Source organism: Molothrus aeneus, chromosome 2 (genome assembly GCF_037042795.1).
Source record: "Molothrus aeneus isolate 106 chromosome 2, BPBGC_Maene_1.0, whole genome shotgun sequence".
In the NCBI taxonomy this organism is placed as follows: domain Eukaryota; kingdom Metazoa; phylum Chordata; class Aves; order Passeriformes; family Icteridae; genus Molothrus; species Molothrus aeneus.
Window position 1 is genome coordinate 4,076,754 of NC_089647.1, and position 24,794 is coordinate 4,101,547.

General features: G+C 37.8%; 1 protein-coding gene across 3 annotated transcripts in view; it reads left to right on the forward strand.

Annotated features, from left to right (window-relative positions):
• EPHA6 (EPH receptor A6) overlaps positions 1 to 24,794 on the forward strand; it is a 372,264-nt gene that overhangs the window by 294,143 nt on the left and 53,327 nt on the right. For all 3 annotated transcript variants that reach the window (XM_066571876.1, XM_066571877.1, XM_066571878.1), the window contains 2 exons: positions 5,382 to 5,504; positions 17,752 to 17,813. In XM_066571876.1, coding sequence (XP_066427973.1) covers positions 5,382 to 5,504; positions 17,752 to 17,813 — 185 coding nt within the window. The remainder of the gene's footprint in view (positions 1 to 5,381; positions 5,505 to 17,751; positions 17,814 to 24,794) is intronic.

The following is a 24,794-nucleotide window of genomic DNA, read 5'->3' on the forward strand; positions in this document are numbered from 1 at the left end:
TTATATATAAAGGCAGGACTTTGAAAATATGTCCCCCAAGAGCTGGGCTAGAAGGGTCTGTTCCTCAGAAATGAAGCCAAAGCATAGGAATGCTTCATTATTTCCAAATCAGTAAACTGCAGGAAATTCAGAGTTAAAATCTAACTGAAGAGTAAAAAAAGCATTTAAATAAATAATCCAGACACCAGGAAAAAGCAGTCAAAGGACTCTATGAGTTCTTGAAAGTTCACTGAGGGATGACACAATTATTTGTGGGTGTGATGTCAACTACTCTGATGGAATCTGGGGAAACAAAATGGGACCACCTCTTTGAAAATCTGCTGCTGAACATGAGAGAATAAATTTCCCTCTGCACAGTACAATGCAGGTTTGGTTTTACTGGTTTAAGTACCCTAGAGCAGAATTCAGCCTTCAGGAGTTTCACTGTGTTATTTGCAAGGTAATGGAAATCCTCACATGATTCACTTGGACTTGGTGGCCTTCAGAGCTCCTTTCCAACCTCAGCCATTCTGTGTTCTGTGATTTCAGCAGGGGTTAAGCACAGTCATTTTTGTCAATTCTTGCTATGCTCTAATATTTTGTGATGTCTCTTGCAAAATACTATTTAGTGATCTTGAAAATTAGATTTTTCTACGAAACATTAATTATTCAGGTAAGAATTTTGGCATACCACTCTATCAGCCTTTGCTTTCATTAAAAAAAGTTCTAAAATAAGAGCATATTCTAAAACTCCAGATTATTGCATTGAAAAAAGTTTATGTTTTCTAAATGTACTGAAAACATGATCCAACAAATTCATCAGGGATAAATTTTTTCCCTGCTTCTGATTTTTTTTCCATTGCAAGTCAAGCCTTTTGAGTGCTCTAAAAATTGTAATCTGACATCATAATTTCAAAGCTTTATAAAGCCATTCCTTATAAAAACCTTCCATATGTTCCCTCATAAAAGATTATGAAGTAATGTGCCATTCCTGGTGGTCTAGCAAGGATGAATCACATGAGAGAAAAGTCAACTGGTTTTCAGTAGTTTCCATAATGGATATATTTCAAATAATTTTGTCAAAAAAAATGCTCTAACCCTGCTTCTAACTTCCCCAAGGAAGTAACAATAAAAATGAGGTTTTCTTTTAGAATGGGAAGTGCTCCTAACAGAAGCCAGTCTTCTCTCAGACGTTAAGTGATAAAATTGGATAATTCTTCTATTCCAAAGCAGGAAAACTTTCTGCATTATGTCCTCCAGTATTCTGTTACTAAATGTTCAGCCGGCCCTGCCTGAAAATGCAGTTTGGAGTGAAAACAGCCAGTTGCTTCCAGCCAAACTGGATGCAAAAGCTCCTTACAGCCCTCCCTTCCCCAAAGCCTTCATCTGCAGAGTTCCGGAGAACTTTCTCTTTGCTGGGTTTTAACAATCCCTGCATGGAAAGCATCAAGAGAACTGACTATATAGAAATAAATAGCAATGGGGTTTTTTACATTAAATATACCACCCGTGCATTTTTTCTTTTTTTTCCAAACCAAATCTGTGGGAAAGGAACACCAGACTGAAGTCTTCTTTTGCTGGTGCCAATAAAGAGATGGTGCTTGTAAAAATAAATAGAAGAAGGCAATTGTGACCTCTCTAGAACTTCGCAATCCAGTTTTTTAAATTAAGCAGCCAAAGAGCTGTTTTCAAATTTGTATCTGTTAGATGCTCAGAAGTACACAGCACATGAAATGGTCAATTCCACCTGCAGAAAGTATTGAATAGATACTTAATAATAATAAATAATAGTAATAACTAAGGAAAACCAGCAGTGACAAAGAACAGGGCAGAGTTTTGTCACTGGTCATGGGATGTGGGGCTGGGAGCAGTGGCTGTCCCTCCTGGCTGGCCATGCTGTGACCACACAGTGCCAATAAATGGGTGTGAATTAATGTCAGTGCTCTGGAGCTGAACTAAGCAAATGGATTTCCTTTGCCCAGCCACCTTCTTCTGCCCTTCTGCTCAGGGGGGTAATATCCTACTTAAACCCATGCCACTTTAGGATGCTGTAGCAGTGACTTCCCTATCAAATTCCACAATTTGTGGGATGATATTCCCCCAGGAACAGCTGAAGGTGGAAGGCAGGCTAATTGATTCAGCACACCCCCACTGCCTCTGAGCTCAGGCACTTAGCTGTAATTATTGTGAAACAGAAGAATTTACACTGAGTTCTAAACTGGTATCACAAGGCTCAGAAAGTGGTGGATACTTCATGAATTATCAGCTATTCCATGTATTTCTACAGTTTCAACACACTTTTCCAACTAATATTGTAACTTACGTGGTTTCCCATTAGCAGGGAGAGGTTGGGGTTTTTTCCTCAATAAATCCATGAGTGTAAACTGCAAAATAACAACAGCATTTGAGGGCACTGAGGAATCATGGCTTAATATTCTTGTCTCCTTTTCCCAGTTTAGAATCTTGTACTGAAAGATCTTTCCATCAGTGTGAGTGCACCCACTGCAAAAATGAGTTTTTGCAGAAAACAACAGAAGTGGTGGGAAACACGAGTCTCTGTGTGATGCGGACTGAGAGAATGGCATAATTTCTTAAGAAATCTGGTTAACTAGCTGACTCCAGGGGTCCCTTCCAACCTTACATATTCTGTGATTCTGTGTCATTCATTCAAATATTTCATGAATGTTTATGCAAACAAGTAAATGTTTGAGTAACTTCTAAACTACTGTAAGCTCTTATCAAAGCTCTGTCCATCTGCTGGTGATTGATGTGGCTTAACAAGAATTAATTTGCTTTATCTACAGTGATTATCACCTTCCCAACATAAAATCACATAATCAAGTCTTAAATCCTTTTTTCATTGTACACATGATGAAAAAAGCACACCTGGGGCTGAAAAAAGTTCATCCTGGGGCTGTGTTTTAATTTAGAGCTGTGCATGTTTTAAGATGAATGAACTTTTAATCTCTCATTTGTCTGCAATTTTTGTTGATGGATACTGGTCAGGGCTGAATGGCACCAACCTTGTCCTTTTCAGGAGGTGTTTGTGGACTTCTAGAAGAGACTAAATGAGGTCTTGTTCTAGTAACTCTGACTTCTGCTTAGTCAGAGATATTTCTGAGGTGACAGGAGACTGGATGGGATTCAGTTGCCTAAAATGGCACTCAGTGCCTCCTCTTAAATATCCAACTGCTGCTTTACCTCTCACAGCCACTTTCAGAGTGGCAGTCTCCTGCAGATCATGTCATGTCTGCCACTCAGATTTTTTAGAGCATCTCAAATGACACAAACCATTTACACTTAAGCAACTGAACCCTGACTTTTGAGTGTGAGAGAAAAGTGCTATTTATATGTATTCTTTTAGTTATTTGCTGCTTATACCTCAATAATTTCAGCCCTCTAGTTCTCGTAGTATTTATAGATTTGCTCTAAAATTCACTGCTCCTTGGTTTTGTTTTTTTTTATTTCTGGGTATGTACAATAAGTGAAAAAAATTTGGGGTTGTCTTCACAACTTTCTATAACAAAGTAACTTGTTGTAAGACTGTTAGGAAACTGGAGTTATTTGCCATTTAACAGCATTTAAATAGAGAAAAATGTCAATGGTGAAGCTAAAGCTGTTTGGCTTTTCTGAAGGTCTGTACATATGGTGTGTGACTCAGTGGCTATACCTTATGGTTGGTATAATTCATATTTTGAAACAAGAGACATTTTCTATTTGGGAAGTCTTCATATGTTCATTATTTAGCCTTTATGTTTTAAGATGCTGTTTAGTACCAAACATCTTGGAGTTAATGGAACAATTTCCCTTTTAAAATTGAATCTTTGTGTATTGCATTCTGTATTGTCTGTCCAGGATCACTTCTGCAAATATTTTAAAGTGAAAGCCATGGAATATGGAAACACTTTTATAGGAATGTCAAAGATTTCTCTTGTGTGTCCAGAGGGAAAACTTACCTTTAGCCATCAGATATAAAAGTACTGCATCTAGATCAATTAAATTAATTATTTTAAATTAATTATTTTCCCAAAGACTGCAGCATGACTAACTAAAAAATTTAAAGGACAGATGGATTGAGGGAAAACATTAGAATTCTTGCTTGAAAACAAAAGTAAAAAACTCAAAGCTCTCCTAGGCTACTTTAAATTCAGCAAGTGCATGTGTGTTTTGGGGGTAAATTTTCCTCAATGTATTTTTATTAGTGGAAAAAAATCTCAAATGTTGAAGGCCATTTATTTTTCTCATTGTCTATAAAGATCAAGATGCTTTCTGTCTCTTAAAAGAACGAATATGAAGTACCTGCAAGGTGAGGAAAACAAACTTGCCATTGCCTAACATTTGGATGGATGCTTACTTGATGCACTTGCAAAAATACCCAGATTATTCTGATTGTCAGTTTAGATTTATTGCCAGGTGGGAGAATCTTGACCCTGTGCTTTTCAGTGAGATGTGCAGAGCTGTCATTTCAGATCCATCTTTGATGCTGGCACTCACTGAGCACTAACACGGGGAAGTTGAAATGATGTCTGCAGATCTCTGTACAAATGCTGAAAGCTGAAACAGTGGATCAAATGCTAAGGCATTCATTTCTCACCAGTAGACACGTCACAAATATTTGTTTTAGAAGAGGTGGATGAGATAATCATTGTTTCCATGATTAAAACCATACATGTGGGCAATGAGAAGAATATACAGTTTATTATAGTGAAAGCATAAAATGTGTTGAGCTTCTGGTGACAGCAAAGCAAAAAGGGGCCATGTCCACATTGCTTAAAATCAAAAAGTAACAATTATATGAAAAATATATTAAAAAGCAAAAATCTTTAGGCATCATCCATACTCCTGGTTTTCGCCTGTATCAATACATAGACAGGTGTTGGCAGGTGTGACAGAAGCTCTGACTGCTGGAGCTGCTTTGACACAGAATTCAGTATTTTAGCTACAAATTCTGGTTTCCCTTTGCCCCTTGTGACTTTTGTCAGGTGGCTTTAAAATACTGGTGTAAAACAGCTTTGCTGGTATAGCCTCACCTCTACTGGTCTGTCTTTGATTTGAACACAAAATTGTAACTTGCCTCTATGGTGGAGTCATTTGGAAAGCATTATGAGTATCCCACAGGTGCAATTTGCTGTTGAAACACCAAATTTTTCTCTTGCTCCTAGAAGTGCTGGAATTCTCCATTTGTAAACTATGCAGAAAACCTTTTTCTGGTTAAAGCTGTATATTGTATGACTTGGTTAAAAAGCAAACAAAAGCTTTTAACTGCTTTTCATGAGATCTGTTCCCATGAAACCACTGTAAACTCTGCAGAAATTTGGTTGTTCTTTCTTTAAACAGTCGACTTCTTTTGTCATCCAGAGAACAAGTCATTTGATTAATGATCATTTCTATTTCTTTGAAAGGATCCTTCCCGACCATTGGGGTGAAGTCTCTTTCGAGATTCCTGAGGGCGGGATTTTTAAATAGCATCCTGGCCTCACATCCAGTGGCAGGGGGTGGATCTTTACCCCCCAGCATTTCCTCTGGTAGGTATTCCAGCCTGTTCCCACACATCAGTTGTTTTTTCCTTCACTCTCTGCCCCATCTCTCCACATATCTCAGGGAAATCAAATTTGGTATTTGTCAGACAGAGAGATCAGATGTCCTTTCCAATGAAAAGCCAAACCAAAAGGAAATGGAAAAGACAATAAATTCCTGGGAACAAGCCATTTTCCTGAATTAATGTATAGGAGAAATTGTGAGGGAAACTGTTCTGCAGTTAAGTGGCCAACCTAAATATTGGAAGAGAAGGCCTGGTGTCCTCTAATCATCCATGTCATGAAGCATGTCCATGTGCACCAAAGAAGGAGAACTTTAACATCTTGGAATTTGTGTGACTCTGACTCTTCCCTAAAAATTTATATTCCATCACTAAAACATAGAAGCAAAACAAATTTGGAAAGGGAAAACTTAATAATATATTAAATTGGTGTTTGAAATCTCTGTGTTCTTTGGTAGCTGCAAGTTGTATCTCATGAAAACCACCTTTTTTTTTTTTAATAACTTTTACCATGATTTGAACTCCTGTAATTCTCTTTAAATGAGTGAGGACAGGTTAGAGGGCTCCTTTCCATGACAAGCTGCTTGTGTTATCCATTCCCTTCTGGAGCCATTAAACATCACCTTCCATCAAAAGTAATAAATGAAGAGTAAATACATACAACTATAGTTAAAACTGAATCAAAGTTCCTTTCCAAACTGCATATTTTTGTTTAAAAATGGACCTGTGCATGGGCTAATGGAAGGCTGGCATCTTTTCTGGACATCCTGTGTTATCTGTAGTGTTACTTAAAAGTTTTTCTTGAAAGAAAAAAATCTCTTCTGGTAAAAAAAAGGGAGAAAATTGGTAAATTACATAATGTTACTGATTTGGTATAAAAAAGAAACTATTGTAATTCTCTGTGCCCCATTTTATCTACTGCAGTAATTCTAATTACAAGATGATTCTTATTTTTCTTTTTATTTCAAGTGCTATTATTTCTTTCTTTGCTTTCTTTGAATAGAAGTATCTCAGCGGCTTTGATGTCTTTTCTTATGACTGTTTGGGTTTCTTTTGTCGACAGTTTGTGAAATACTTTCCATAATTTTTTCTCCATGGGATATCTCAGAGTGTTTAATAGCCCTTAGGAATTGTGGCAGTCAGCATCACAAGGAGGTGGTACCTATAAGTAAACAACTATTGAGCAGGAAATAGCGCAGGCCCCATAAAATTCTCTGTTTTGAACACAGTGTTATGTAGAGCATCCCACTGATTCTGTTAAATTACAAATGGCCTGAAATTCATGAAGAGGCTTCTCAACTACCTCCCTACCTACAAGTTAATTTTATAAAATCCTCAGGACTGTTGTTTTTTGAGTACTTGTAAAGCTTTTGGTCCTATGGACTTAAAACTCTTAAATGTAGTTTGTTTAATGAAACTCATTCAGAATTCCTTGCTGTTAAATGTCTTTTACTAAGAATTCTGAGTCAATCAGAATTTTTTTGGAATCTTTTACTAAGAATTCTGAGTGAAACATTGAAAATGGGAAAATATGGAAATGCAATGGCATGATGTGTAACAGATATCCTTTCGAGTTGATGGAGATAAATGTTGCTGTTTGATCATGTCAAAAGCAACCAAAAAAGAAAAGTGAGCAAAGCAGTAACCCCAGAGAAAGAGAAGATTTTCAGGTAGTTGAGAGGCAATGAAGAACTGTAATAAATCCAATGGATGATATGTGTTCCTTTGAGAAAGAATGCATGTTGGGGTCAGGGGGCATGAAGCTCTGCAGTGCAGGTCAGCAATTGCTGCTAATAGTTGTATCTCAACAATCTTACCTGTAGTGCTGCTATTTAACTCTTCCTTATTACTTTATCATATTTACATTTATATTAATCATGGTACGAATTCTGAATTGCCTCTTTTTCCATCAGAGATGACCAGGGGATACCCTTTCCTTTTCTAAATTGCTAAAAGCAGCTTTGCTTTACATGTGAGCAAAAAAAAAAAAAAAATCCCAAACATTTTTGGGAAAAAAAAAACAAACAAAAAAAACCCATGAAAACAAATCTTGACAAGGTAGTGCTGATCTGGGATGTAAGAGAACTGACTCTCTTGCTGTGCATGATTCAGTGGAGATGTTTGGGCTTGTGCTGGACAGTAGCTCTCATAAGCCTAACAGAGGTACTTAACATTTAATAACTGCAGAATTATAACCTAATTGTTTCACATATTGGTTATGGGTAAGATTTCAGTTAATTTAACTACATGGGAGACTTAAAATGCCAGCATTATTCTGCTATTAGGGTCATTAGGAACAAAGATAATGAGATGCTTTTTATTTACTAAAACCTTTAACTTAAGCTAAGTGGCAGATTCCCTTCCAAATACTCAGAAAATTTATTTCTAACTAAAGACAAAATGCTTTTAGATCTTTTTTCTACAAAATTCACCCTAGATGTTTTAATGAAACACAGAACTAAACTAGAAAGGCTGCTATAAATAAGTGTCTGGAAAGCAGCTTGGCAAGGCCATGCAGCTGTTGGTTTCCTTTTTTCCCTTTCTACTTTAATCTCAGTAGTTGAGAGGAGTGTATTTCTTTTACCATTGCATTGACAGCCTATGTTCAGTTTTGTGTAATTCAGTTTTTACACTGTGCAGAGATTCTCTTATGAAAAAGGAATCCTCATTTAGCCAATTTAAGGATTAATTTATGCTGCTGGGACGGGGCATTATGTCTTTCTACATAAACAGATTGTCTTAAATGTAGGTGTTTTTCAAGCCTAGACAGGACTTCTAATGCAGTAGTGCTTATCTTTGATAGTTACATCAAAAGTCTGTCACTGCTTTCACCAGAAGCAAAACTTAAAGCAGGCCTGAAAAATTTATCTTAGATTCTTGCAAAAATAAACCCATTTGCAGACAACAGCTTCCTTTTTATTTAGCTATCATTTATGTCACAAATTACTTCATTCCTTGTTATTCCACCTGTTAGCAGTACAAATTGACATGACTTAGCTGATGTAGGTGTGCAGTGACAGATGGATTCACATGAGCAATAAGTACTTTTTCTCAAGTGATAGCCTTGCATATATTAAATAGAATTCTTAAACCACTTAGCATTTACACTCCTCATCACACTGATGCTGGCACAAGCTGTGGAAGCTTCCTTCATGACACACACACCCCCACACACACACACACCTTGTGAGAACCCAAATTATAAACTGCCAGAGGTACACCTCTCTCTTCACATTCTCTCTCAAGCTACACACCCTGTTTGTTATTTGCTCCACTTTGGGGAAGCTCTGGGCTCGCTCCTCTTGCAGCTCCTGATTGAAGTATTGTGTGAAGGGTTTGTTGGGTAAATGCCCACAGAAGTTACAGGCAGGAAGCTTCACGGTGCTCTGCTGTCTTTAAGCAGCCAGAGATTGCTCAGCTAGCTGAGCTGGGAAGGAAAAAAGGGAAAACAAATACCTCTCCTACTGTTCCTTTCAAGCTAAACTTCTTCACTGAGTTTTTCTGTCAACAAGAGCTGGAGATGGGTACCAGGCTATGAGCTACCATGGAAAGGTTCTGTTAGCCAAACCTCTCCTTCAGACTGTTCAGCATTCAATCTGCATTAGCAGGACAAAACCATCAAAATTATTCTTGCCATACACTCCTCTCTGTGAATATCATCTCCCCATCATGCTGTGGTCAGCAGCTGGATCATTGCCCCCTGTTCCTCGCACAGAGCCCCTCTCTGGAGCTTCTGTGGAAGTATCCTGATATGGCTTTTTTAATGAAGTGTGACTATCAGTTATTTCCTGCCACTGAATTTGTGAGTGTTAACTGTCCAGCTCCTTGACATTGTAGGAAAAATGGAAGCAAAGAAATTTGGCTTGATGTAACAACCCACTTTTGTGAACCTCAAAAAATATATTGCATGCAAGTAATTGAGAATGCACTTACTTTCCAGTAACTGGAAGTGATATAGGATGATTTGCTCACTGCTGTCCTGAACTCCTCTTCAACAAAAAGCACATTCTACAGAGTATATCCCCTCTTCAGTGTTTTACTGCCTAGTTATTTATGGCTCTTTGTTTAACACACATTACAATGTTCACATTTATTCCACAGAGCTCCTCAAAAAATATTCATGCATAATTGTAGAGTACTAAACTAGATGATTAACAGTTTTCTTTTGCCCAAAATTAATATTTTATTACAATTTCCAAGTGCACCTGAGCAAGCCCATTATTCTTGATATTATATAAACTGACATTTGAAAGCAAATTGTATTGACAGATCCTTATTGAACAAAATTACTCAACAAGAACCATCAAGGAGCAATTGTACATAGTGAATTCAACTATGATTATAATACTCCAATAATGACAAAAGTAACTTTTTTCCCCCCAGTTAATGCATTTTTCTTTATTGTGAATTCCAGCACCTACACTTCTATATTTTTTGTTAAATGAAAACTGCTAATCCTTTCCCAGTGAGTAACAAATTGATTCTTCTATTGCATATGGATTTCCTGTGATACCTGAGCCAAATGGCTCTTCCAGTTTATTCTTCCCAGCTTCAGTGCTGTTCCACTGGAATGTTTACCTTATAAATCCTATAACTAATACATAATGACATGTATTTTCTGAGAACAGAAGTCCAAATGTAGATTGACTTTCCCATTAGGTAGACAGGGAGTACTTCAGAAACAAAATAAGGATGAGCAGCAAGTAGCATTAATACTGAAAGAAACATATTTTGTGCTGGTCAGTTAGGGTTAAGACTGAACTGTAAAACTGGGGTTAAGCTCTGAGTGTAGGACATGACAAAAAGAGGTTTTCATTCTTCACCCTTGCTAAATATCTAATTTCGTGCTCAGGTGGTCATGGTAAACAATTCCAAGCATTTAAATCCTAGAAGTTCAGAAAAAAGTATTTGCATATGTGGTCATTTTTACATAATATACATTACTATTGCATATTTTTAAAATCTGACAACAGAAAATGTGGAAATTTATTGTTTCAAGCATGTTGAAGCAAGTTGCTGTTCCTTACTGACAGAAGCAGAAAGATATGAAGAGAGCAGGAGAAGCTTGACAGACATACACAGAAGTATACTTGTAAATGAGATGCACACAGATTTTCCTTGTTTCAAGATTAGGGGAAAACTGAACTCCCTTTTTTCCCACTGATGGAACACTAGATGTAAAAGCATAATCAGAACTGGTTCATTTTTGTGAGATGGGAGGCAGGAGAAACAGCTAACTTTAAACATTATGAATAATGTTTAAATAGTTTTGGTCTATTTTAGGTAGGAAGCCGTGAGCCTCTACCAAATTCAACTTGCTAAAGTAGCATTCCCAGGCCCAAATACTGAGTATGGGAAATAATCTGCCTAAATCTGAATTTTACATAGTGGTATTTGAAAAGCCTTTTCAGGTGGCTTGTGCAGTTGGTGAAGACTAGACAGTCCTGTACAGACTCATATCACCTGTCTGTGACAGAGTTAGAATCAGAGTTGGAGGGAGAAGCTTGACAGTGTGTGCCTTCATGTTCTGAAGGTAAAAACCCTCAAAGAGAAATGATTAAAAACCCCAGGAGATCACAAAAATATCAATGTGCAAGTGGTCATTGATGCATTCAGACTCTGTGGTCTAATTCTGAAGCAAAGAACATCCCTTGCTCCTTCGACAGGAGGATGTGGGTTGGTATGAGCCCTGAGGAGCTTCAGGGTGAGATGTCATTAGATAAAGTGAAATATGCTGAATTTCAGTTACAAAATAACTGAGGTGAATTGTTTTGGTTAATCCAACTGAGAAAAAGTCTCTCTTAAACTGAATCTGAGCAGAATGCATTATCTGTTACTATTTTTTTCTCTTATTCTTTGCTTCAGTGCTAAAGCAAAAGTGCCATTTTTTGTATTCCTATAATATAATTTTAGGCATTATTTCTCTCTCACCCACCCAACCCCCAAGTAGTGACAAAAAAACCCCTATTTCTTCTGGCTTTACCCTCTCCTGCATTCCACTTGCTTCTCTCATGGGAAGATAAGGATCAGAAAACAAATAATGGAAACAACATAGCTGCTTTCTCTTTACAGATCCACTTGCCTTTCCTCAAAATCTTCCAGAATATCTTCTGTAGGCACAGTGAGGGGATTGATGTGGTTTAGGGCTTGCAGGAGGAGCAGGACTCCTCAAATTTCTGTTGCCCAAAGCACATTCTCCCTTTGTCATGTGAGGAGCCAGGAGAGCCACTTGCAGTGCTGCCTGCAACATGAGGCTGCAGGTTCACAAACCAGAAGGCTTGAGAAGTTTTTTATAAATATTTAATATAAATATTATATACATATACATACAGACTTTTCCTGGCTTCCAAAACACACCAACAGGCATAAATTCTTGCCAATGGGTCACAGGGTAGTAAGTGGAAAAGCATTTAATGTATAATTACAGGAAAACAGGTTTATGATATGAAATATTTTCAGTTTGTGTGGATACAATAAATCTTCAGGTAGCAGTGGTAGCTGTGTGGCCATACCTTCCTAACATTTCAACAGTATCTGATGGTCATTCATGTGTTTTGAAGTGTCATTAATTGATTTTGCAGAAGTATCTTCCCCTGACTAAACTAACTTAACTAATGATATTTGGTATATAGACGTGAGAAAATCCAAAGTGCACTAGGAGCAAGATAAATAGGTTTTATCTATGGGAATTCCTTTGGTAGCAGAATGTAAATATGTTATCCCATCCTGTTTGCAAACTCTGGCTTCTAAACTCTCAAAAAGGAGTTTGAAACTGCAACTTCTATTGTTTGATGCTGCTTGGACGCAGGTCTTAGTCAGAGGCCTTCTGGCATGTGAGTCAATAATTCAAGTGTGGTGTCTTGCAGTAAAATTCACATTGGCTTCATGTAAATTGATGGGGGCTAACAATGCAAAACCGAAAATGCAAAGTGACAGAAATTTTTTTTATTTGCGTTTTTTTAAATGTTTCTTTTTCTTTCTTTTTTCCTCTACCTGTTTTGTATAATGGAAAAATGTGGTTTTTAATTACTGAAATTAATTCTTTCTGGTGCATACAAATGCATTTTTAGTGATGACAGGAGAGAAGCAGCTGCAATGCCATGGCCAGTGGCTCTCTGATTTGAAGGTGTGTGCAGTGAATGGAGCAGCTGTAGCTCCAGGAGTGCCTCCCAAGCATTCCCCTGGATTTCCCTGGCAGTGTGGAAGGCACAGCCCTCACCCAGGGTGTGCCCCTTTGTTTGGGGCTGGCTTATTCTGCTTTAGCAGGAGATAAATCCCTGGCAACCAATAGCAGAATGTGGCTTTGGAATGAAAAGATGCCTGATAGGGAGGTGATTTCCTGAGCCACATGGATTCTGATCTGCAGGAGTGGTGGAGCAATTTTTTCTGATATGAACCAGGGAACAGGTGCCAACCTGTGCTGTTTTAAGTGAAAGAATGAGGAACATGTGTTTATGTTAACAAATCTATCCCCATAATTGCTATTAGACATTTCATTGTAAGTCTGTAGAAAAAGAATGTGTGCTAGCTATTCTTTTTGGAGGATTAATCTTACATAAAACATTCATTAAAGGAGGCTTTGCTGTATTATTTAAAATGACAACAGGAGACAACCAGCTGAATATTTTGTCATTGATATGACACTTCAGATTCTCCTCCTTATTCATCACTCTGGCACTCAGTTAAATTGCATGCTATCAAGATCTTGTATTGCGGAAAAAAGAAGCCTAAAAATATATACAATGTGAATTTCAGATTTAATCAGTATTTTACATTATTTCGAAATGTATGGGATTTTTTCCCTTTTTTTGTTTTTTTGTTTTTTTGGTTTTTTGCATTCCTGCTTATTAAAAAATGACAAGCAGATTGATCACTGGAAGATACAAGATTGCAGCATATTCTGGGGTGGCATGACATCAATACAGGTTGTTTGTCATTTTCTCTGGTTTTGTTTGAGTGGCATTGCAGTACAGCTGAGTGGGAGAACTGCAGTGAAGAACTTTCTTAGGGAAGGTTGTCCAAAGCAGTCAGCCTCTTGTCACAAGGTGGGAGTTGCCTCAAAACAGTGAACAGCCCCTGCCCCTTGTATAGATTCATCTCTGTTGGGATAAATTGAATTACTGTCCTTTTCCTGCATCATGCCAAGCCCCAGTGCTGCTCTTGTGTGTTCAGTGTGGCTTTCTGAGATGCTGGAACTCTAAAATGATTTCCCAGAGCCACACTTCTCCATGTGCAAGGAGGGAAAACTGCTTTAGACAATATCCCACATGTGACTGGGGCAGGAATATTTATGCTTTCCCAAAAAATCTGAGAACAGAGAATGTGAGGATGGTATCAGTGTGTGTGTGTTCTGTATAAATACAGTTATTATTTCATGTTTTTATCTTAACTATGTAGTAAAGTGATACATTTGTTATAATGTGCTGCAAATCATAAATGTGATATATGTAGTGTGTAAAATCTGTATTTAGGATTCTCAGGACACTTAATAATTCCTCTGCTTTAAAAGGTCTGTTTTCTCCCAGTACTCCCCATTCCAGCAGTGCTAAGCATCTAAAACTGCTGCAAGTCTGATTTGTTTGATTGATTTGATCATTGAAGCAGCTTCAAACATTTTTATTTTATCCTCCCCCAGTTCAAAGTAGAAGCTGTGTGCTCTCCTCCAGCAACACCCACAGTTTTTAGCTCCTTGGTTCCAAGCCCTCAGCTGACACGTTTTTCAGTGTCCTTCTTCCATTCCTTCTCTTGTGTGGTTCTTGACTGTAAAATTAATTTGCTTCTCTGTCTCAGAGACTTCTCTGCTCCACTCCCATTTATTCATTCCTGGGTTTGTTTGAGGATGAAGAATTCTAAGTGCCATGAGAACAACGTGAATTTTCATAATCTAAGTAACAGGCTTTTTTAAAAATTTATTTCGATGCAAACACTGCACTAGTTTAGAAATCTTCCAGTACTATTTTTGAAGTCAGTTTTGTAGTCCTCTTTAAAGTTAAAGCAGTATTTTGTGTTTGTACAGGGGTCCAGCACATACAAGTTTTTATGGACTCAAACTGCACTACTCTGTAAAGGATAACATACTGGTAATAGAGCCAGTGTTGCAAATTTGATGGTAAAAGTTCCCACTGGATTCTACTGGATTCTACTGTGTACCAGAGTTTTTTACTTTTTAAGTCTTCAAGCCACCCTAACAACAGCTGAGACATTTTCAATCCACAGGTGCTCCAAAGACAAAAACTGTGCTGACTAAAAATGTCACTGTCACAGTCTGGCTTGGAATACATAAATAGCTCCAGGGATACATTAAATTTGCAGCCAAAATCAGGTGGCTTTTATCAAGTGCTGTCACACTAAAGACCGGATTATTTGAGAATTTAGGTTTGTATCCAGATTAAAGATTTTTGCTTGAGATAATCAAGTGATGGAGCCAGGTTTATTTTCATGGTGTCATGACACATTGTAGTGTCTTGACACAATCCCACCTCAATTTCATCTGAAATTTAGGTAGCATGGCAAGTGATACAGACTAAATCAGTAGAAATCTATCAGCCGAAGTGACTGAATTTATTCATGATTTGCTGATTTCCTGATATACAGCAACCTGTTAGAAGGAAAATGCTGCACTTTTTGGTGTATTTAGTGCCATTCCTGTGCTGTCACTTAGAAGAGCTTGGTTTTGTGTTAAGGCATGTCATTTCAAGTCATTCAAATTGAGTGTTTAAAACTTCATTGTCCAGTGGAAAAAATACTGAAATATATTCTTTAAATCCACAGATGAATGCATATAAATATATTTTATAGTTACTTTAACCTAGGAGCAGAGGGTCTGAGCAAAAGGAAGAACGGGTGGGTTTTTTTTTTGGAGGGAAGAATATTTTGTGAGAGAGTGTAGAAGAATTAATAGTTCTGTTTAGCAAGTACGAAAATAATTTGTGTTGAAGGATGTGAATTTAAGGAGCATAAAAGCTGCAATGAGGGCCAGTGAACCTCTAGAGAAAGTTACAGCTTCTGGAAAGTGTAGATGTCAAAGGATTCCCCACAGGAAACCAGGGGTGCTGTTCTAAAGGTCCATTTGTCCTTCCTTTCAAACGCAAACTTTCTGTACAGGTGTTTTAGTTGTTGATTTACCCAGAAAGAAAAATTTCTGATTGAATATGCCATCTGAAAGCCAGCTTTACACCCCTTCTTATTGAAAAATGCTATTGTCTGCATCATTTCAGAAATTACTACTTGTTCAAGAGGATTTTGCACAGTGGAAGATTCTCTAGCATCAGGCTGCAGGTTGTTTACTTCTCTAGGTTTTAGGATTTTCCTTTCATGGGGAGGTGTCAGCCCTGTGACAGTAAGGAAATGATAAAGGGAAGGGAATCTGGGGCATTCATGTGCTTGAAACTAAAGAGAGTGGGCTCTTAGTTTCAAGATGACTGTACAAGCAGTCATCATTAGCAAACTGAACTAAAGGAAACATGAATTTTTAAAACCTCTGATCTCTAAGAGCTTAAAAGAGATGTATCTTTTAAGTTTATATTGTAAAACCAGGGCATAACCAATGAGTGTAGATTAATATAATCGATTTGGTGGCAGATGCACATCAGCAGCTGAGGCTAAACATTCAGTTAAAAAGAGAGAAGCAGGTTATTCTTCACACTTCCAAGGGCTATCCAAAAAGACTTATCAAGGCATCTGGGAATTTTTACACATACACAAAAAAAAAATAGTATAATGACAACACTATGAAATGTTTTATTCATGGAAGATGTGAACATGAAAGTCAATACAGAAATAATCACAAATTTTATTAGAGGAAATGAGAGAATAGTGATAGGAACTACAAAATACGAGAGTAAGCTCTGTGAATGGGCATTACCAGGAACCCAAAACTTTGGGTCAGCATGCTGGAGCAAACACAGAAATGGATCATTCACTTTTTAGATAGAAGGTTCACTGTAACAGCTCAGGAGAAATACCTGGCTGTGGCCTGTTGTACATTGTGGACAGTTCAATAAACACTTCCACTATTAACCAAACTGAACAGAAATGGACAATTGTGATGGAACAATCAAAATGCCCTTCTATGTTTTATCAGCCCAACACTGTGTTTGATTCTCATCCCCACATCCAAAAAATCACAAACATAAATTGAGCTTAAGAGGAAAAAAAAAAAAAAAGAAGTGATTGAAGAGTCTTCTTTTGGGCTTGAAAAATATTGGCCCAGCTAGTGTGGAATTGAGGAAGGGAAATGGTGGACTCAGTGTCACCATTTGGCATAGCTCTGGTTTCCCACAAACTCCAAGAGATGGGCATTCCCAGGAAAAGAAAATTCTGCCATGTTAAGCCCTTTCACCTCCTTCCTAATCTTATTAACATTCTTCTTCATTAATTTTTTTGTCTAGAATGGCTGCTTTGGGATATTAATAATTCTAAGAATTGCTGTGCAGCCTGGTTGGCAGCCTGAATGCCCCTCTCCTGTCAAGCACTTATAGAGGGGTTTTTTTTTTTAAAGGGAACCAGCAGTGAGCTGGTGTTTAAGTTAAGTACACACTTCAAAAGTGTATCTTCACATTTGGATATCCTTTCAAGAAATAAATGTAATGTCTTGTTCTGCTTCAATTTGGATATGGTGTCACCCTGGGACTGTGCTGGTTGAGCAAAACCTTGATTTGAGTATACACACTTGACTTGTGCATATTTTAGGTATCTACAAAATTTACATAATTTTTCATGAATTCAGAGTTTTTCTGGATTATACACACCCAATGCACATAGCAGATCTAGGAGAACTTTTTTTGTGACACCCCATTTTATCTGTCTCCCATGTTCCTAAGTCAATGAGACTTTTATTTTTTAGAGGAAAATTATGACCCTCAGTTTGTAATAACTTGGACATGGCTTATGAATATTTGGGTTTTGCCTTAATTCAGATACATTCCAAAATATTACATGGCAAGTTTTGCTATTTGGAGATAGCAGGCTCTTCTTTGATCATTTTTTAAGGGAGAGTACACCAAAGGGAATGATGTGCATTCAGTTAATCCAGTAAGAACAAAAAGAAAAAAAGAAGTGCATAGAAAATAATTCTTAGGAGTAACACAAAGAATTGTGTTTGTGATATAAATGAGAATTTTGGAAATATTTTATATATTCAGTTACTGTGAATGACCTCTGCAGAACAGCTAGAATTGCAAAAGCCCCATAATATGTGCATAATGCTGATGTGTCTCTTTGCTGTTTTGCAGGCAGACCAGTAATGATTGTAGTTGAATACATGGAGAACGGATCCCTTGACTCCTTCCTGCGGGTGAGGTGCCATTTTCTGATGACATTTGAATCAGAAACCATTCTAGGTTAAGATTTTAAATCATTTATCACAAATTAATTTCTACATAATGTTATTCATGGATTTCTGGTGAAGAATAGAAGCCTTTTCCCCAGGGTATGTTTCTGAGGTACAGTAATACATTACAGCATGGCTGGAAAAAAAGAAGATTTAAACTTCAGAATATAATTGATTTCTTCTACAAAAGTAGTTCCTGTATTTAGCAAAATGTATTTCAAATTGTTTTTGTGAAAGAAAAGATAAATTGAAGCATAAATGCCTGGCCTTATGGAAGTGGTTAATTTTTCTCAATCACCTTCAAAAATACTCTGTTATGATTTTTTTGGTTGCTGAAGCATAGAATATACTACTCAGTAATTGATTTATAATATTTATGGCTACTTGCATTTAACAAATTGAATTAGAAAACAGTTCATGGGTGAATTGTCCTGGCATTAATTAACCCCCAAAGGTCCTTAGTAAACATTAAAGAAGGGCTACAGAAAATGTGAGTAATATGCTGGCAAAATTGTATTTAATTCTTTTTAGAAATGTAAAAGGAAAGGATGACCCCCCTCTGTGAGCTAAACTTATCCTAAAATAATCCGTTTTTAACAGAACCCTTGTCATTTCCATCCTGCAGAATGTTAAATCTGGGCTTGTGGGTAGTCAGGGACCTGTGGGTTTGGGAACTTGTTTAAAAGGTTATCCCAAAGGAGAGATGTTCACCAGGGAGCTGTGGAAATGGTGGCATGAAAATCTTGGTGATGGTGATTGAAGGCTCTTCTGTGGTAGCAGGAGGAAGGAACTGCTTAGAGTAAAAAAGTGAATAAGCAGGAGGGAAAAGCAGCCAGCACTTGAGAAAGATTTACATGAGAGGGGAGAAAGCCATGGAGGCAATACTTGTTGGGAAGAGGGGAAGCCACCAAAGAGCAATTGGAGCAAGGGATACAGCCATGAGTACAGAAGAGCCACTGCCACAGATACCTCCAGACCTAATTCTCTTTACTTTTTGGGTTGGATTATTCCATAGTAGTTTTTCTCTGACATTTCTTTGTTGTCCTCATCACCTACTCTCCCAAATAATTTTTTATTTTCCATTGTCAAGACACATGACAGATATCTGTTATGTTGTCAAGAACATACCAGCAGTTTCCTGTGATAATTTGCTGATTTCTCAAAACCAAGTTATTTTTATGGAGCATTTGATATCATCCATGTCTTGGACACTGGGTAGTTTTTAAAAATTACTCCTCTTTCATTTCTGGCTCATGTCTCTGTCCATCTGCAGCACAGGAACTGCCCCTGATTTGAGTACCTACAGCTTTCCTGCTCTGTGATTTTTCAGCAGTGCCCCAGGAAGATTTGTCTGGGCCTGAAACATTGTCCTGTGCATGTGTGTGTGCATGGAGAATTTCATAGAAGAGAACAGAACCAAGTCCTGAAATAATTCATGAGAGAGAATTACCTTTCTCTGAACTACTCTGGTGTGATATCTATATCCCAGGTTTATTTCACATGCATTCAGGTATCAGAACAGTTACTACTTATTAGGATACTTTAGTAGAAAGTGGCATCAGCAGAATTATGATGTTACTGTGGAGCAATGATTCTCACATTGCATCAGATATATTTGGAAGCAGAACTGCTGGGGGGAAATGTGAGCTAATAATTTCTGCAGCTGTTTTTTCATGTATATTATTTCACAGCTTCAATTCATACTTCAGATATGGGTTATTCTTCTAAAAGGCTTTTTAAATGTACTTTAGATAATATTCAGCATCCCAAAGCACTGTAGATATATGTCAGCATTTCTGTTTATAATTAGTAGAGCAAATGGCTGCAAAGTAACCTATTTAAAAAGAAATCCAGCTGCTTCATTAATAATAGTTGTTTCCTGCAGATATAAGTCACATTTTTAAAAGCTTTTGTGAAGATACAAAGCAGCAGAGAGGCTTTATCTTTAGCAATCCTAATGAAAGGCGTTCAGTGACTATAACAAATGTTGTGGGATTTGGAAGGGCTTATCACATAGTCTGTCTTTCTTATTATTTAAAGGAATCAATTGTTCCAGTGCGAAGTGTTTTTACACAGAGGGGAAAAAAGTCTATTTCTCACCTTAAGAAATATTTCCCTACATACCACAACCAGCAAAAATTCCCCAGCACATCCCTCCATCTGTCTTTCTCCAAAAGCCTGCAAAAATGGGTCAGTCTCACAAATTCAAAGTGAGATTCTGAGGTGACCCATGTGAGGGTATTCCAGAGGAAGAATTCTATTTGCCATCACCCTCCTCACAGCTGTGGTGGGATATTTGCTTTCATGCCAGTACAGGTTGTGCCACGAATCAGAAGCCTTCCCCCACCCTTTAATCTCTCATCCCTAAAATCTAAAAAGCCTTTACTCCTTGCTTTAGAGACAGCAGTGCCCACTTTCTGCTATTTGTATGGATTTAACAGCAAGCTCAGCTGAATTATGTCTTCCCCACAAAGTATTCTGTATGCTGGCTGCTAACGTTGAGCTTTTGGGTAAAAAACATTGGCATGGATTTGCAATATGAAGCTGCTTCAGAGATATTCTGAAGTGGGAAGGCATCAGCTAATTAGAACTAATTTTGTAAGATGATGGTAATTAATTTGGTGATTGTGCTTCATCAGACATTCTAAATTGCTGGATACACTTGACACTGAATTCTCCTCAGAAATACTGCATTATTTTTGCAATTATATAAAACACATTTACAAAAGATGAAACTTAGTTTTTTGTAGTATTGTTTGGAAGCTTTTTATCATATAAGATTGAGACATGTAAGTTAATCATCCCAGAAAAGTATACCTGAAATTTGCCATCAATGAAACAATTGTTTGACCAGAAATGAGGTTCATGAGGCTTCATTTCTGGTAACACTTGGAGAGTTTTCTCTGAAAAAGGATGTGGGTTTCCAGCTAAGCATTTCCTTAGGGGCTAGAAGCCTCTTCCAGCATTACACCAACAGCTTCCAGACAGAGGAAATCTCTGCTTGGAAAGAAAGTGGGTAACCCTTGGGAATTGAGGAGACACGGGTAAAATTTCCTGTTAGCACACGCAGATTTTGGATGGGGCTCATTGTCATTGTGTTTAACCTGCCTGTGTCATGGAGATCTCAGCAATCCTTTATTCTGCAGGCATATGAGGCAAATAATAAAGGCAAGAAGGGTTGAAAGGGCAGGTCTCTGTATTGACAGAAAGATGTTAGTGATTAGACAGGGCAGTTGCAGTCAGATGTGTTTGCTCAGGCTTGTGGATACAGGCTGCAGAAGAGACAAGAAAGACAACCAGGAGATGCAGAATAACCACAAAGTAGAGAAAAAAAAGCTGAAAACCCACAAAACCTTTTTAGCAAGCAGTTTGGCAGTTTGCCCTGCTGTGGGTTGGAGATGGCTGTTAGACCCAAGCATATGAGATGATTGCAATAATTCCTACAAAAGTCCTTTCCCAAAGGTTGGTTTTTTCTCCCCAATGCACTGTCCCCCACTCAGCCCACTCTCCAAGCCTGTGCCTCACAGATTCATGAGAATATTCAGATTACAATCTCATCTGCTCCATTTTGTTTTCACAGCTCCATTTAAGGGGTCGTTCTTGGCTAAAATAATTGGATTTAGCATCACATGGAGAGGAACAGGGTGGTTAGGAGGTGAGGTGGCTTCTTGGGAAGAATGATTCCTGGAGAGCTCTGAGCTGGCTGTGGTCTGTGCTCACCTCCTCATGCACCAGGCAATGTGGGGATGGATTTAAACACAGAAAAGGAACATGTCTGGAAGCTGCCTTTTGGAGGAGGTTTGTGGTTGGCTACACAGAATCACATAAAATGAACCAAAAAGAGTATCACCAGAATACTGAACTTGTTTCAGTATTTTTCTGCAGCTGCAGACTACCAGAGTAGGTTCCTGCTCAATGTCCAAGGTGTGCTGAATAGACAGAGATATTTAGGTTTGAAAGAAGCTCCAGTCTTCCCCAGTTTTGTGAAACTCAGAGCTGTAAAAGGAAGGGATGCATTTACCTGGGGTAATCACAGCACCGCCTTGCTTTCTTCATTTTTGCTATTTGCCATTGTAATTCTTCTCTTCTACTCAAGACTGGTGCTGATGGATTCCCATTCACCTCAGAAAATTAAAATACATGTAGAAAAAAGTTAGATTTATATACAGGCAAGCATAGTAAGTGAAAATGCTGCCACACTTTATTTTTTTTTTCTTTCTAAGAGTCTGTAAGAAATAAGCTTAATTGCCTTAGAGCACCAGCTGCAGCAGACTGTACAGCAAATGAAACCCTGGAATTCAGCTTTAATCCCACAAGGCTGGCCTAGCAGAGGCTAAGATAAGTGTTACTAGACAGAGAAAATATTGTGATATATTGCTGTGTCTTGCAGTAATCGTTATGAAGTTATTCTCAGAGCAGCTTTGCCATCACACTCACCCTTTTTTCAGCTACAGTTTAGATGCTGTGGCAGACACATTTAGCAAGTTTGGGGGGAAAGTGAGAGAAGACAAAAATGAACACTTGCAGCAAATTCTGTGAAACAGTGTTGTAAAGTGTGTGTTGTATATCCATCTAACATGGCCTCACCAGACAGAGTAGGCTGTGGGGGGAAGAAAGCCAGATGGCCTTCTCTAAGTTTAATGGTTCCTGTTATTATTTATCTGCATTCAGAGAGGCAAAAACACTGGAGCTCATAACTAATATTCCTTCTTTTGCTTTCCCATGCAGTATTCTTGTGCACTTAAATTTATTGGAGGCACGTTCCTTTCCTGGCAGGATAAAGGTGGCATTTTGCTTTCAAAAATCAGTCTGTAAAAGAGAAAACATGCACTGGGAACCTGGAAGCTGCTGATACTTTTTTCTTTTTTTTTACACTAAAATTGGATTGAGCAATTAGAAAGTGAATTTGAAAGACTACATTACCTTAATAGTGAAATTGTAAGCAGCATATATTTAAGTGAACTAAGATGGCACTGAGAAGGTGTCGCTGATGCTACAATGCCAGCATTTGTTCTCAAGCAATGTTTTACCCTCCCAAAAGGATGTACGAAACAGCGTTTCTGATGCTGTTGTGGGAATTTACTGTAGAAATGCTGGGTATTTTTAATATGTAGATATTCTTACTTAGACATTAAATACTGTAGATATTCTTAGTACTGAGCAGCAAGAAATTTTTTACAAATGGTCTTGTATTTGAAGGCAAAAAGAATTTGAAAGGTAATGTGGACTCTCTCAGTGTGCTCTTTATGAATTTGTCAAGAATGAGAAATCAGAAGATCAGAACAGAGCCAGTGTCTTTTAAATGAAGGGATTTTGAATGTCTTTTAGAAGAGAGGAAAAAAGAAGCCAAGAAATTACAGGCCAGTCAGCTTAATGTCAACTGCGGTAAGATTTCTGGAACAAATTATCAAACAAAGTCTAAGCATCTTAAAGATAACAGCGAGATAAGTGTGAGCCAACATGGATTTGTCAAGAACTAATTCTGTCAAACAGATCTGGTTTCCTTTTGTAGCAGGGCTCAGGCTTTGTGGCTGTGGGAGAAGCAGTTGATCTCATAAACTTTGGCTTCAGTAAGGCTTTAAAACTCTCTAAAACATGAGATGCTTGTGAGCAGCCAGAGAAATATGATTTTCATGAAATTTCTGCTACATCCTGTGTGGAGGGAATGGAATTTGGATGGGAAGAAGTATGGGGTAGGGCTGTCCTGCACTCTGTGTAGGATCACTCACTAGCATTTAAAATGAACTAAAGTAATTAGAAATTGAATTAATGGAATCTATTAATAATAATTGGGTGTGCATGGATCTCTGTCAACAGTTGAATGAAGAGGAAATTATCAGCTGATCTCATTTAGCACCAAAAATATAAACTTTAGTGTGACACACATGATAGTTTGAAGCATGAGTTACACTTCCAAGAAATACCAAGCTGCAACTTGAATTTTGGAAGATTTATCTTAACAAAGTCCCACCATTTACTTTGCACAGTAAAACTGTAACAATAAATGCATAGCAAAAATTGCATCTTTCACCCAGTGTCCAGTAGGAAGTGTCAGTGGTGAATATGATCTAAGTTAGACACACACACACTATTTTCAGTGCTGTTCTCCATCTAAAATGAGATCTAAATAATCTGCAGTAAAATTTTTAGACTTGTAGTAAATCCTGCACAGAGGATAAAGGCCTAAAAATGTTCTGAGCCATTTGGCACATAAGGAAGTGGATTTTGGAATTGATGGAACTCCAGAAAAACATATAGAAAAATCCAGTGGCCACGCCTCCAAAAGATTACTGGGTAGTGAAATGGAAAAAACCTTCTGAGGAAGAAAAATTCCACAGGCTTGAAGAAAAGCACTAAACTGGGCACTGGGGCTGAAAACTGAAGGGAAAAACGCAATGGGAGAAAGTCTGGATATCCTCCTTCTTCCCCTACAGTAATGGAACCTCTTCAGCAGCCCATTATTAGTCCTCTTGAAAGGTCTGTAACATGAGGAGAATATTTCACTTACATGAGGTTCTTAAAAGCAAATTGTAGCTGAATAAAAATAATTTTTTCAGGGCCTTTTTATGGACTGCTTAAATGCAGGAGCAGCTATTCAGATATTGCATCTATACCCAGCTGTTGAGAAAAGTTTATTTAGAAAAGCCATCAAAGCTTGATTAAAATTTAATGGGATGATAGGATAAATGTGGTAGTCCACTGAGGTCTGAATTGCTGCCAGTATTGATTAACACCCTTAACAGCCCAGTGGGAATCCTATCAAAAACATATTTCAAATCTAAGCTATGGGAATCAGAATAAAGCCCTGGGTAACAACCATGCTATCAGTCAGATGAGTGTTTTATTTCCCTATATGCCAAGTGAATGAAACAAAATAAAGGAAAGTTGCCAAAGGATTGTACCTGGGGGCTTGAAAAATGCTGAAAATATGAGGTCAGATTCTAC